General features: G+C 30.8%; 1 protein-coding gene across 2 annotated transcripts in view; it reads right to left on the reverse strand.

Moving 5' to 3' along the window:
• Positions 1-2,071: 2,071 nt before the first annotated feature.
• Positions 2,072-14,892, reverse strand: part of LOC129965459 (major facilitator superfamily domain-containing protein 6-like protein A) — a 35,828-nt gene continuing 23,007 nt past the window's right edge. For both annotated transcript variants that reach the window (XM_056079342.1, XM_056079341.1), the window contains 2 exons: positions 11,983-13,296; positions 2,072-4,726 (listed from right to left, as the gene is read on the reverse strand). In XM_056079342.1, coding sequence (XP_055935317.1) covers positions 4,563-4,726; positions 11,983-13,296 — 1,478 coding nt within the window. In that variant the 3' untranslated portion in view covers positions 2,072-4,562. The remainder of the gene's footprint in view (positions 4,727-11,982; positions 13,297-14,892) is intronic.

Raw genomic sequence — 14,892 nt, forward strand, 5'->3', positions numbered from 1 at the left:
CTTTGGCCGACGGGGTACGAGCTCACAACTCAGGAGATGCGTATCCAACACCCTACCAACAAGGCTATTCCGGATGGATAAAGCATTCGCATTTCAAAGAAGAAAAAATCTCATCGATAATTCATTTGGAAGGTTCTGACCAAAAAACATTGAAAATTTTCCTATTTTTGAATAAGTAAGCTCTGAGGTGCGTATCACCACCCTTCAAAGTATAATATATCTATGTGAAATTCGGTAGCTCTGGGCTTGACGGTTTGTAGATAGCCAACAAACACACAAATATTAGTCTTTATTTGTATTAAAATGGAAGTTCATAATGTCTGTATACATCATTACTAATCATATGGCTCCAGCTACATTTCGATTTCGACAGAAATTTAAAAAATATCCCTTCATTATAAATTTTTTTCGCAGGGAAAGTTTAACAAAATCTTCTAACCAAAAACGCTGTATCGATTTCTCAAATTTTTATTTCATATGAAAGTTCTCAATAACTAGATATGACATCAATGGTTGGCTGTCCCGCTTACCACTTTACCACCTTTTATTTTTTAAATATACCACAAAATAAGATTTTGAAAGAACTTTCAGTCTAGAAAAATAGGCGAATATCGCAATTAATTTCACCACTTTGCAAGAAAAGGTAATTTTATTATACAAGTGTTCTCTCATTAGGCATTTCATTACGCAAAAAGTATATCTCGAGTGTTCATAATATGCCTGTAAAAAACATTAATTTGATAGGAGCATGATAAAGTTGCTTCACATGTATCGTTTCAAATTATCCCTTATAAGATGATGGCAAACAGTCTAGTCATGGCATCAAAGTTTTGGAAATCCTAAACAAATAATTGTGTATTTCATGCTTCCTGTTCTTCTAATTAACATGTGGAAAATATTTTTTCATGCTAAATCGTTAAGGCACTACAACTTTGCAATTACTTGGCTATTTCCCATGCCTTCTATTGTTTTTAAGATATGAATGCTAACTATGAATTTTGCAACTAGATGTCTTATAAAGTATGGTAACTTTACGTTATCCAGATACCAGTTTCATGACTTTAATTGTCGCTGTTCTGGTGTTAAGAAAGAAGGGAGCACGTGGCTTTATAGGAATGATTGATATTGGGAGAGAAGTTTTTAGAATTTCAAATAAATAAAAAAATAAGCAAGTCATTTATGCCTAACATTTTTAATAAAAACTAGATTCTTCAACTTTAAAAAAATTAAATAAACAAAAGAAACTATTTGATGTTGCTAATCATAAAATGATGAACATCTTAACGTATAAAATATTTTTGTAGTAATAAAATAAGTCTAATAAACATTCTCAATATAAATATTAATGAATTATTTTTATATAAGAAAAAATAAATGAACAAAATAACTGAGCTTTACATATATTTTGTAGAATTGCAAAGTGATATAAAATATATGACAAAAGAGACAATAGTGAATATGACTGGGCATTATAAAAGACAATAGTAAACGTGGCAAAAAAAAAGAAAGATTTACAGCACCAAAGTTATTCAGCAATTATATTGAAAACAAATAATAAAATAAATGTAAAAAGGAGTGTTAGTTATTGTATTATTGAACAAGTGCACTATCATTGTACTAAATTCAAGGTTAAAATAAGAAAATAAAATAATAATAATAATAAGCACGCTTTTATTCGTGCGTAGAAAAGAATATAAAAAAAGTATCAAAGATCAAAACAACATGCAATGGTGTTTTATCTTCCAATGTTTCTTCCACGAAAGACTTCTAAGTTCTTTATTTTCACCTATATTAAAGTGGTATAAAGGTTTATCCTATATAGTTATTGCTATTTATCTATCTTTAAATAAAAATAAAAAAAAATATTTAATGCTTTTATTAGCATATTAAAAATTTGAAAATATTTATATTACTAATATGGGTGACAAAATAAAATTATAAAAGCGTAAATCGGTTATAAAAAATTTCTTGTGGAAATTAAAATTTTAATCACATTCATAATACTCTTTAATTTTTAATGAATGTTAATAATTAGAATAGTTTAATTTACTTATAGTGTTGATTTCATTTTACAATTTCAGATTGGAATGAAAATGAAATTATTCTTCCCATTTTAATGCTTTTATAAAAAAAAAAATACTTTTTTTAAAAGTTTGTATTTCTTAAAAACACTGTATTCTTTTAATATATTTGTTATATTTGACTTTTAAAATATTTTTAGCTTTTAAATATATGTAAAGATTCAATATTATATTTATTATGAGTGCCTGTGCTCTTTTATTTCTCAAATTCACTGCCAGATGAATGATTCTATTAATGAAACAGTATTAATGTTATAAATCTATTAATAATCTAATTTCATAGCAGTACTTTAAAAGAAATGAAATCAATAAATATATTGCCACAGTAATGTGACAAATATAAGTATTCATGTCATACAGTATCTAGCATCAATTTACATATTTTCACATTTGTTGACTGTGTCTTTCAGTAGTTGTACATTGAAGTAAATTGTTGTACATTGTACAACAAATTGTGCATTGAATTTCATTATTAAAAGGGAATTGCGCATTTGATGTGTTTCACGTCATTATGAATTGATTCCATTCAATAGAATATTCATGTTTAAAATCTAATTAATAAAGATTATATTTGGAAAAATAGCCAAAATTGTAAGGATTTTATTGTGACAATAAAAGAAAATACATATTATTTCAGAACCAATTTTTTTAATTTCGAAAAAATGTCTCATGCGTCGTTCAATAGTTCAGCCATCGGGGCAGGAACAGAAAACATCATTATAGCTCGAAATATTTACTGAAACTCGCGAGATATTTATCACAACGAATAGCAAGTGAACAACAACGTTGCTGTGGCCATTCTGAGAGAAATTTTAGAACCATCTTTCACGTTCACATTCGATGGAAATCCTAGCATTCTCAAAACTTTTTTCAAGTTATCAACACCATTAAATCACTAGGTGAAAGGTCTGTTGTAAGGAGTTGAAAGAAGGCATCCTTCCTTGAATTGACCGTGTATAGACGTGACCCACTGGAGCTCCCGTGAGTCACTGCATAAATGGAAATTGCATTGAAGAAGAATTATGTCGATGGAAAGTTGCCTAGGTTGTTTCGATTTGATTGCCCGTCTTGATGAAACTTAAACTGGCTACTCCAATCGTCGGAAGGCACACGGAAAAATCTGAATGGACGAACCACCACAACAGCAAAATAGTGGCTGGAACTGTGGTTAAGTCCTAAGGGCCATCATCGGCCTCTTCCTTTGGAAGTACGTCCCGTCATCGATGGGTGGAGCCATACTCCCGCCTTTTTTGTGTACCTACCAGGGCGGTGAGACCCAATCACATGCTGGAAGCTTCTTATCCTCAATTAAGAGATGTCACCAGGGGGGGGGGGTCGTCTTGATGAAGTCTAACGCTTTCCATTCTTTTTTAAACATTCCTCCTTTTCTTTTCCCATACTTGAACTGACATCAATACTCGTTATTCCAAGTTCATTGAAAGCTCAGTAATCAGATTTTCTGGTGCTTCAGATTATATGTTCTGATCACATGAATCGAAAATATGAAACGTCTAATACCCCATTCTTACGTCAAATTTTCTAGAGACTTTAACTGTACTTCTTCACAATTCGCTGACAATGGCAGCCTTTGGTTCACTATTTACTAAAAGATCGTTATATGACAATCACTCAATTTGAATTGATGATGTTTGGCTTCAATAAAATCATTAGAAAAGCTTTGACATGATGATTCACAAGATGTAAATCATAAAAATCATACTAGTCAAAACTCTGCGACAGTCATGTAGTGCAAAACTTTAGTTACAGATAATGCTTTATAACTTCTTAAGGAAAATCAGTTCATTCCCTTATGTTACTACAGTTAGGAAGCTCACAGAATCGTGATTGTCGAAAATAATATTAATAGTTGATAAAAAGAATTCGAATGAGTCTTGGGGAGGGGGGAATTTCGGTGCACATATCTAAATTACTTGACAATAAAAATTCACAATAAAATGTCAAAATTTGAAGATTGAACATAATAATATAAACGAAAAAATGTTTATAACTAAAAGTTTGTTGCATTTGTATGTTCCTGAAACGGTATTAGATAAAAATGTTGTCTGCTGTACAAAAACAATGTCTCTCCATATCTGGTGATCGATTAAAATTTTTTTCGTTAAAAATAGAAAAATTGGCGTTATTACATTGAAATATATGAAACCAACCTTTGGAAATGTTTTACGACGTATAATTTTTAAGAGGAAAACTATCATCCTCCAAAGCAGTTTCTTTCTTGAAAGATATAGAAATCATAAAAATTTGATCTTAATTGAATACTAATTTCTTTAACATTTCATTTAAATGGAAACTCTGCTACAAATTGTACATCCTTAACAGGAACGTCTTACCATCGCTGAAAGCAATTATTGTGTTTGGAAGGAAAAATAATCGTGATAAACGCTGACCTAATTTCTTTTGATATTCTAAGGTCATAAAAGTTTTTCAGGCACATTTAAAATCATAACTTAACTTGAACTATTATGAAATCTCTAGAATTTTTTTGCTTTTTAGCCTCTTGCTGTATATGAAGATGCTGTATATGATTGCAGCTACAAAATCCACTGCAGCTATGACTCGGAAGGCGAAACTCCCGCCATAAGATCCCATCAGTAAACCACCGATTGTACTTCCACATGCCACTCCTAGGGAGAAAAAAAATGAAAATAATTAATTTAATTTGCTTTTTCTCTCAAGTTTTCGACAATTTTTTCAATAATTTCAATTTTTATTAATCAGTTCCTTTAGAGAATTTGTTCCTTAGCATTATGATTATTTGATTGATACAATATTCATTGTTCATAGCTCACCAAGAAAAAATAAGTGAAAAATAAAGAAACTGTAACTTTATGGATATTTTGTTCAGCAAATATGTCCATAAAATTAGAGTAGAATTAAAGGAAGTTTTTATGTACTTCAACAGTAAGAAATGCTATCTGCTATTTTTCTGATAACAAGAATTTAAAGAGAATTCGATTTAATTTTCCATCTATTAAGATTTTAGCTTTATCCTTAACTCTTGAAGAAACTCTAATTTTTTTTATAAATTAACTGAATACATGAAATATATTATAAAATATTTGTTTTAATAATCTCCATTAAAGAATATAAAATATCATTATTAAACAAAATTATTATGAGAAAGCAAAATTAATTATAATTTTGGTCTTCAATTCAAAAATTGGATATAGAACACATTTTGAAAATTAAAAGCAACATATTTTTAACCGGAAAGAACAGTAATTCCGTTTATCGGGGAAAAAAAGAAAACTAATTCTTCCCCGTTTTTTCTTCTAATTTCTTAAGAATTGGAGTTACGAAGTTAAAGGATAGTTGAAAAAAAATGCAGTATATGTGAGCTTTTCAACGAGGTGTCATATGTATTTTTTCAAAAACTGTCGAAATTAGGAATAAAAGATCTCGAGGTTGTTTTTTTTAATTATTTTTTATGCGTAATTGCTCAGAGATGCAGCTAACATAAAAGTTTCAGTATAAGAATTTTTCTTGTGATAAGGCGATAAATCGTCCAGTTTGTATTAGGATCTTATTTTCAATCGTATAGAAATTATGAGGCAACATCACCCCCCTTTCCATTCTCTTACGAGCTTAACTGCCCTTCTACGAACTCGATCAATACTTTGATCTTTCTCACATGTCACCAATATACAGAAAACGTCTATTCTAATTGTGATGTCCTAATTAGAGAGGACACCTTTTATATATTAGCAACAAATAATATGATGTAAGGAAGATGACCCAGTTGCTAATTTCTTAATTATTAAAAGTAATTTTTAAATTGATAAAAAGCTTCAAATGAAGTAAAAAATAAAATTTTGTATTGTTTGAATCAATTAAAAATATTTTCAATTGAAATTATGAATTCCTCGAACGAAGCATATATGGAACTTGATAATGCTGACCGTTTTGCAGATTTTCATCTCTCCTCTCCAGCGGCTATCCTTAAATCTATATAATCAATAGTTCTCAAAAGAATTCTTCTTTGTTTAGTAGACGATCCAAAAGCATAGAAATTTTCTTTCAAATCTGGGATTTTTGTTAAGTTGGAGGCGATATTATCATAATTTATGTTTCTTCCTGGGGAAACATTAATTGTTGGATTTACCTTTTCGCGATTCTTGAGCAACAGATAATTTCTCACATTCTGGGATTTTTAATGTTTTATTATTTATGACTTTCGTACTGTGAATTATATTGCATTGTGCTTTCTCATTGTTATTAAATTACCCGCATAGATCCAACTTAAAAAAATTTATGGTTCAACAACATCCTCTCGACAAAAAGAAGAATACAGGATATACGTTGTAAGATAAAGAGAGATTAACATACATTGTGTCTACTATGTATGTTTTAGTGGTTGATGAAGAATTTAAAATCTTTCTTATTCAATGATGTTATCTTCTTCTAATCTTGTAGAAGCTTTAGAAGCTTCAATATTCATGCCACGATCTTTTATTTTGAGCAATATTTTGACAAGAGATTTATAATTTTCCAATGTTGTGCTTGGTGAAATGAAAGGTTCATATTATAGGGTAGAAACTAACTGTGTTATCTGGATCACTTCGGTTTCCACAGATGCAAAACCCATGAGAGTATAATACAAATCTGTAGAGATAGCTCATCAATGACTATATCCTATGGTAATATGATTAAATTTTGAACTGAAAGAGACTCAATTAAAATTAAACTGGGATACGAATAGAAATATTTGATGCCCCCTTCACCAAGAGATTCCATATTTCCTACAAAAGAGGAAACCACAAACCTAGCTACTCCGACCCGCTGGAAGGCCCACGGAAAAATCTGAATAACCTGACTGCCGCAACAGCAACACTGGCGGGAACTGTGGATGAGTCCTAAGGTCCCTCACCGATCAAGGTACAACTCTTCCCAAAGGAAATATGTCCCGTCATAGATAGGAGGAGCCAGACACCCACCTTTTCGTGCGCCCACAAGGGTGCGAACCACCATACCGGAAGCTTCTCATTCTCAATTACGAAGTGACAGCGCCCCCAAGGGGACTTCAAAAAAAAAGGGAAGATTCTCTCCCCCCCCCCCAAGATATTTTTAATGTATAATTCAGGGAGATCGATCTTGTAGAGTATTGCTTTATCAAAAGCAGCCTAACTGATCAACAAATTTGCTCTATAGTACTCCCGAGTGTCCTTTAATCCAGGGCACGAGAACTTCACTTGTTATTTCTCTTAACTAAGATGCTCATATTGTGATTTTTTTTTTTTTTTTTTTGTATGTGAGTGCATAGAATCTTTCTAGAAGGTGGATGTGAACTCGTCCCAATTGCCCGTTTAATCATTTCCTAATCCTTTGGAATGTGGAGTGTCATCAAGGTCAATAAACATGATTTGCGACCTTTTGTGAAACGTTATACGTGATATGGAATGATCGCGAAATCCAATCAATTTTAACTAGATAGTTCTTTCTAATATTTTCTCTCTCTTTTTTATGTGTCATTCAGTTCCTCATGTCCGAATTACCTCCACAAATTTACTTTTCTTATGACCCCTCTGAACAGTATGCATTTTATAATTAGGTTTATATCCTTAAACTATCGACATTTTATTTTCTCTTATACGAAATGTAAAAAAAAAAAAAAAAAAAAAAACATTTAGAACATATCATTATAGTCAAAAATTCGATATCGATATTTGATGAATCTCCCTGTTTCAGACCTCTGGAAGTCCGGAAACATATTAGTAGCTGTAAACAAGATAAATCAAGAACTTTATTATTTAAGAGGATGAAAAGTTGCATAAAGTTTTATCAACAAAATCATAAATCTGTTTCAAAATTTAAACCAAATCCTTGAAAGGATTGAATACCTGTTGATTTATCTATTCCTCTGCATTTGAATACAAGAACTCGAAAATGCAGCAAGATACCTGCAAGCAGTTTACAGGTATCTTGCTGCAGTTTTGTTAAGCAATAAATTGGAAGAAGAAATATATTTTTTCACTGTTGCTAAGTTTAACATAAAAATACAAAACTGTGTAAATATGAAAGTCGAGATGAGACTAGTGTCATTGATTTGCATCTAACTAATATTTTCAACTGTCTTGATTCGTTAAAAAAAATTTGCTGTAAATAAAACAATTGCGAACTCTAAGTCCTTTTTACTTTAATGAAACAGTTTCTGTGGTACTTTTGTTCATATAAAGAACTGTAAATCATATCCAACGTGATTTCATGTTTACACGTAGTTTTCATAACGTCCAATATCAAATTCCAGAATTTCTTAAAAAAGTTATGTATGATATATATGAAAGATACGTCTAACTGCGCTGCTTTTTCCCTCTTGCCTGAAGGTATATTGTGCTATATATTGAGACTGCATACGTGCTCAACGAACTTTCTTCTGAAAACAAATCGAGATAATAAATAATGTAATAAATCTTTAGATTAGCAGTGCATCGGTCATTTTTCATCACGAGGAAGCTTTGAGGGCGGGGGGGGGGGGGTGAGAAGACCCAAATTTATTTCTTACTCGTCGCCTTTGATGATCAACTTGTTGTTCGCCAGAATTATTGATTGTATTTAGTTTAAATGAAATCTTTTAAAACTTGTTGTTCGTGATTCTGTCAACAAAGAAATAGTTTACTTAATGACGTGAAGTGACATCACAACACTTTTTTTAAAGTATTAACTGGTTTGATTTGATTCTTCAATTTATACAAAAAAATGTGTGAAAAAGATCATTTTTTAAAAGCACACTTTTATCAGAGTGATAAAAAAAAATAGAAATTCCTTTTATTTAACCATTTTCTATTTTTTTTTAATCTTCAATTTTAGATTCATTATAATAAATTGAAATCGTTTTTAAAATTCACTACTTGGTGGCGCCCCTAATGTGTAATGAAGCTTTAATTAGATTGATCAATTATAAGTTCTGACAATATTATGTTATTAGTTATGCTAAATACTATCTAGTTCAAGGTTGTAGTATATCGAAAATCTGATATTATTTAGTGCTATCAAAACTTTTGGATACCATTAAATCATCAGGTTCAAAATTATCCCAATGTTCTGATATCTATAAAATGGCGTTTGTCATTGAGAAATAATAATTTTTTCATATTTTAAAACCCTAGCCTATAAAGAAGTGAATGAAAAATCAATTATACAATTCCATCACTATAAACTTGATATAAGTTAAGTGAAATCAAAAGTATTTAATAAAAACCCAATGAAATCTTTTGCATTTGCACGCATTTTCTTTTTAGAAATCAAGTAGTTATGCTAAACATTTTTATTTGTTATATTTCTGATTAATCAATAGACATTATTATCCAGAGTCTTAAAATACTTTTTAAAAACTTATATAAAAGATTTCGTAGTTCTTTTTTTCTTTTGTAAAATAGTACGATTTTTAGTTTTTAGTTATATTAACGTCCCGTTTGAAGCAACACTAGGGCTATTTTGGGACGGACCTCGTAATTTTGAACCGTGGTCAGATGACGAGGACGACACCTGAGCTGGCACCCCCCTCTCCACACCACACCAGCTGGAGGACGTTTGGTCATGACGGATTTAACGTGCAACAGACCCCCTTACACGACAGTTCTTCGGTGGAATTGGGTCACGAACCTGAAACCCTCCGGTTCCGAAGCGTAAAATAGTACGAATAATTATGTTTTAATACATGAAATACAGCGAATTTAAACAAAAAAGATGGTTCTTGGATGTACTTCAGTATAAGTCGATAGAGATGCCTACTTTATGAGATCATTTTGACTTCAACAGTTTTGATGTTCACTATTTGATAAAAGATACCACAATATCGCGGCTATTCAAAATGTTTACATTCGAGAGCTTACAATATAGTGAACAAATTCATGAAAAAAAGATGCATGATTTAAAATATAGCATGTGGTATTCTGAGAGCTGCTGAATCAATTTGAATTTTAAATTTATTTGTTGTTTGTGATATAGCTAAATAGAAAACACAGATGAAATAAATGAATAAAGGAACTTAAATCTAAGTACAAACAAATGGAGAAAACTATATTCAAATGCAAAACAACACAAATATGTTCGTCACATACTGGCTTTCTTTCCAATGCCGAATTATTTAATTAGCAAAAATGCAGCATTATAACTTATAATGTTGATATGAATTTGAAAGAAAATAATGGTAATAAAAATTATATTTGTTTTTAAGATGGTATCATTTTTTAAAACAAATTTTATTAAAGGAATTTTTTAAGAGTTTTTTTAAACATTTTTTCTATTTTTCAGTCTTTTATTTACAATATATAGTTATAAATATCGTAAAATCACAATAACATTTTTTCGAATTCATAATTAGATGTTCTTCCTAGCTTGGAATTAAAACTTTATTAAATTAATCGCTTAACTGATAGATAAGTCCTGAAAATATTGAAATACCGTATATCATATTACATACACACAAGCTTTAAAAATCGGTCACAATAGGAAAAAAAAGGAATGTTGTCAGTTTAAAATATTCATCCTTTTCAACATGAAACAAGTCAAACTATAAACATTAAATTGCAAGCCCAAACATATCATCGAAAGTTATTACAGCAAATTTCCGGAACTAAATTATTTTGCAAAGTAACTGGTTCCAAATTTGGCAATTCATTGCTAATAGCTGTTATAAACGAAACTTTTTCGGATGGTTAAAAATTTATCTTTCATGTTTCACAAATTGAAATCAATCTATATCAAAAAGGAATCCGTAATTATGCAATAAAACTACACTATAAATATGCAGAAATTCAAAGACTTTAAAAGTGCTTTTTAGTAATTTAGAAAATTTTATTTTACCCTTTAGTAGCTTCTCCCTTTCTGTAAAACTGTGACAGATCCTTCAGAGCTTGCAATTTCATGATGAGATGCTTATCTTAAAAATTTAATCATGCTCCCCATATTTAAATGCGATATCTCATAAATTAATACTTATACAAATACGTAAAGTTATTCATTAAAACTAATAGATTAAAAATACCTATGAAAAGCCAGTGGTTCAAGAATATTTATTATTTAAGAAAGTTATTCATTGTCAAGCCAATAAAAAGTGTCTATTTAACAACCAAAGAGAATGTTATCTCACCTACTTTCTTGTATAATTCTACAATATGATGTGTTTTATGTTAAGGAAAATAATCAACAAGTAGGCAGAGAATCTATTTGTTAATAGATTGTAACCCAAATTTGGCATACATTTATAGTCTAGATACAAAAATCACAAATTAAAAATCATCTATTGCATCCATCCATATTCTGTATTTAAATTCTAGTTTTAACAAATGAACCAATTGGCAGAAAGTCAACCAAATATTCGGATTTGGTCCAAATTTTAGCAAAGATTTAAAATTTTGAAGATGGAATCATAGCTAATTTTTATTCATCCAACTAATTGCACTTTTGAATTATTACCTTCACATGTACTACACACATAAACAAACAAAATTCCCACAAATCGTTTTTTCTATAAATCAATTTAAGTTTGTGTAAATGCTGTACACCAAATTCAGTTCGTCAAATCCTTTTAATTAACGTGTTCACATAGACAAGCATAATTTCAAAAAAATTTTCCAAAACACTTGAAAATCTAAAACATAGACATGGAGATTCAGAAAAATTTTGAGATAAAATTTTCAAATCATTATAAAATTTTATTCTTGAATATTAAGGGAATTATATTCAAGAAAATAAAAATCAGCGAAATTTTTTTCTTATTGCCCCTCAATCACTTCGTTCGGAATTCTTTTAGATTTATCCATGAACCAAACATTCAAACGAGAAATATACAAACGTTTTATTTGAAAACTTCTAAAAGAAAATTCAACATATCCAGATGATTAGATATCCATAAACTTGATAATAAGAATTTCATAGTTACCTATTGAGAAGTGAAGAGTGCCAGCGAAAACAACTACCGAGTCCTTAATATCGTGTGGAGAGATTTCGGCACAAAAGTTCATGACAGCTACCCAAAGCAGATGGTAACTTAGGGCAGTAATCGTTTCCAAGAAGAAGGCTGGCCAAGGAACTTTGAGGAAAGAATATCCTAAACATTTTAAAGCATACCCCAAAAGAGCTAGAATGAATATGTTAGTATTCCCTATTTTCTGTGTTAGCCATTTTGAGGTAAAAAGAACTGGCAATCCACATAATCCAGCAAAAGTATCCATGAGGCCAATAAGGTATGTTGGTGTTCCTATATCTGACATATATACATTTTTGAAATTTAACTGAAATCCAAACGTTCCGCCAAGAACTAGAAGAACGAAAGTGAAAAATAAGAAGTCTAAATCTGTCAGCAATGTCATCGACGCTTTCCACATATTCTTTGCCGGTTCTTGTCTCCTTGCTTTCAAAGTGCAGACAATTCCAATAGTTATTACTGCGAGAATAGCGAATAAAAATAGACAAGATGTGTAGTTTGGTGTTTCTTCTGAAACGGTTGTCATGTGTATCACATACGCAGCACTCGATGGTCCAATCAAAGTGCCTACTATGGACCAAAATTGTTGCTTTCCATATTCTGCTTGGTGAGATTTTGCCATAGATACCATCAATATGTCAACAAATCGAAAAATATTTTCTATAGCAGTCAGAAGCATTATTGCCAGAATTACGTGCAATATGACAATCTTTGTTCTTTCAGAATTTCCCTGTCTTTTTTCTGTGCAAAAGGATCCACAAGCTTTTTTATAGTACATGTCACACAAAGAATGAGTGTCATTTGCAATTAAAACTACTGTTGAATTTTGTAAGCACCAATCAAAACTGAATTCTGAGTGATTGTTTGTTCCATTCAACAGAATTTTGTGCACCAAATTCTGGTCACAGCATTGAAATTCATCGCTTTTGGTGCATATTTTCCTACAAGCTTGTAATGAGTCAGTGGCTTCACAAATTTGATTGCTTTCAATTTGTAGCAAACTAGTTTTGCCACAGTGAAGATCGCTGATAACTGTAGGCTTTGTTACTCCAGGAATAAAAGCTAAGCATAAGGCAACAATTGCGGTGGATACCAATGTTATTACTGATATGATACTTGGTCGTCCTATTTTATCTGACATGATGCCGCAAAGTGTGTTGCATATGAGCTGAGTCACACTAACTAATAAGTACATCAATGATATCTCTTCCAATGTAAGTCCACGTTGCTTGAACAAAAGTGTCAAATATGTTATTAACCCATAAGACCCTGAAATAAAAAAGGAATGTTTTAATAATATGTGTTAAAAATTTACTTGAAACCATCATTAAATTAAGCAGCATATTAGATTAGTTATTAATAATAGATACAACCAGAGGGAGGGCTCTCTTCACCCTCCACCCTACTCCAGGTATATGTACAAAATGTAATGTGTTTTATGTTTATCTTCTCATGCAATAAAGAGAATCCAAAATGCATTTTATCTTTTCTCTTTCATTAGTTAGATTCAAAATTTGATATATAGGGTGTTCATTAATTGTTGTCGGGGTTTCCGTACCTCATAACTTTCGAATAAAAAATATTACGCAAAAACCGATTACGTATTCGTAAATTACAACTCAAAGAATTTTATTAATGATATTAAAGTGTAAAGCTTGCACAATTTGCACTTTGTAGGCATTCAGCTGAAGGCGATTATGTATTCGTAAATTCGCTGAACAAATTTTGACTTTTGATAATCGTGCGGGTTCTCTGAGCCCCATATTCTACAGTTATGTTTATTCAATTTTTCTGAAACATGAAAAGTGGATTCGTCACTGAAGAACCATTTCCGAAGGTAATTTTCATCATCCTCAATTCGAGTCAAAATTTGTTCAGCGAATTTACGAATACATAATCGCCTTCAGCTGAATGCCTACAAAGTGCAAATTGTGCAAGCTTTACACTTTAATATCATTAATAAAATTCTTTGAGTTGTTATTTACGAATACGTAATCGGTTTTTGCGTAATATTTTTTATTCGAAAGTTATGAGGTACGGAAACCCCGACAACAATTAATGAACACCCTATATATCTACAATATGGCTATAAAAACAATATATCAAAGTTTATTTTATTAACTTGTTACGTTTTTGACATACATTCTTAGACATATGCAGATAATCAAACGAGTATACGATCCAAAGAATATGGTTCAAATTTTGGCACAGACTTATAATTCTGGTTAAACCAGCGGGAATTATCTCCACAAAACATTCTCTCAAACTCTCAAATAAAGGCATTACACCGTTTCACTTGCATAAGACCTTGGACCATCCAAAGCTTTCAAAGACCTTGGAGAAGGTCAAAAATGCATTGCATGACAATGGTGAACAATATTAAAGAATTAGTAAATCTTTGGTGTTCATTTAGCATTTTTACTGAATCTATCATGTGATCTTTGGCGATTAATCTCTAACATGCAATTAATAATACCTCAAAATCGAATTTTGTTTTAAAAGCGTCATTTCCAACTGATTGAAACCAAAATTTGATATAGAACTGTACAAATTCTGTTACAACTGTAGTTACAAAATCACACACTAAATTTCATATTTTTTATGTAATTCGTTTTTGAATTACCATGTTTACATGCTTGTGAAAGTGTAAGCCGGCAGACAACCCCTTGATAGATTTGTTTCCAAATGTGATAGGTATCTGTACTTTAGATGCTAAATTAGTGTACCAAATTTTATCCATCTAACTCGCTTTATTTTGTAATAATCGTGTTAACTTGCATACGGCCAACCGGATGCACAGATTTCCTTTAAATGAATTTCGTACAAAATTTTGCAGAAATTTATAAATTTGGTGTAAAGATTATA

The sequence above is a fragment of the Argiope bruennichi genome, chromosome 4 (genome assembly GCF_947563725.1).
Source record: "Argiope bruennichi chromosome 4, qqArgBrue1.1, whole genome shotgun sequence".
In the NCBI taxonomy this organism is placed as follows: Eukaryota; Metazoa; Arthropoda; class Arachnida; order Araneae; family Araneidae; genus Argiope; species Argiope bruennichi.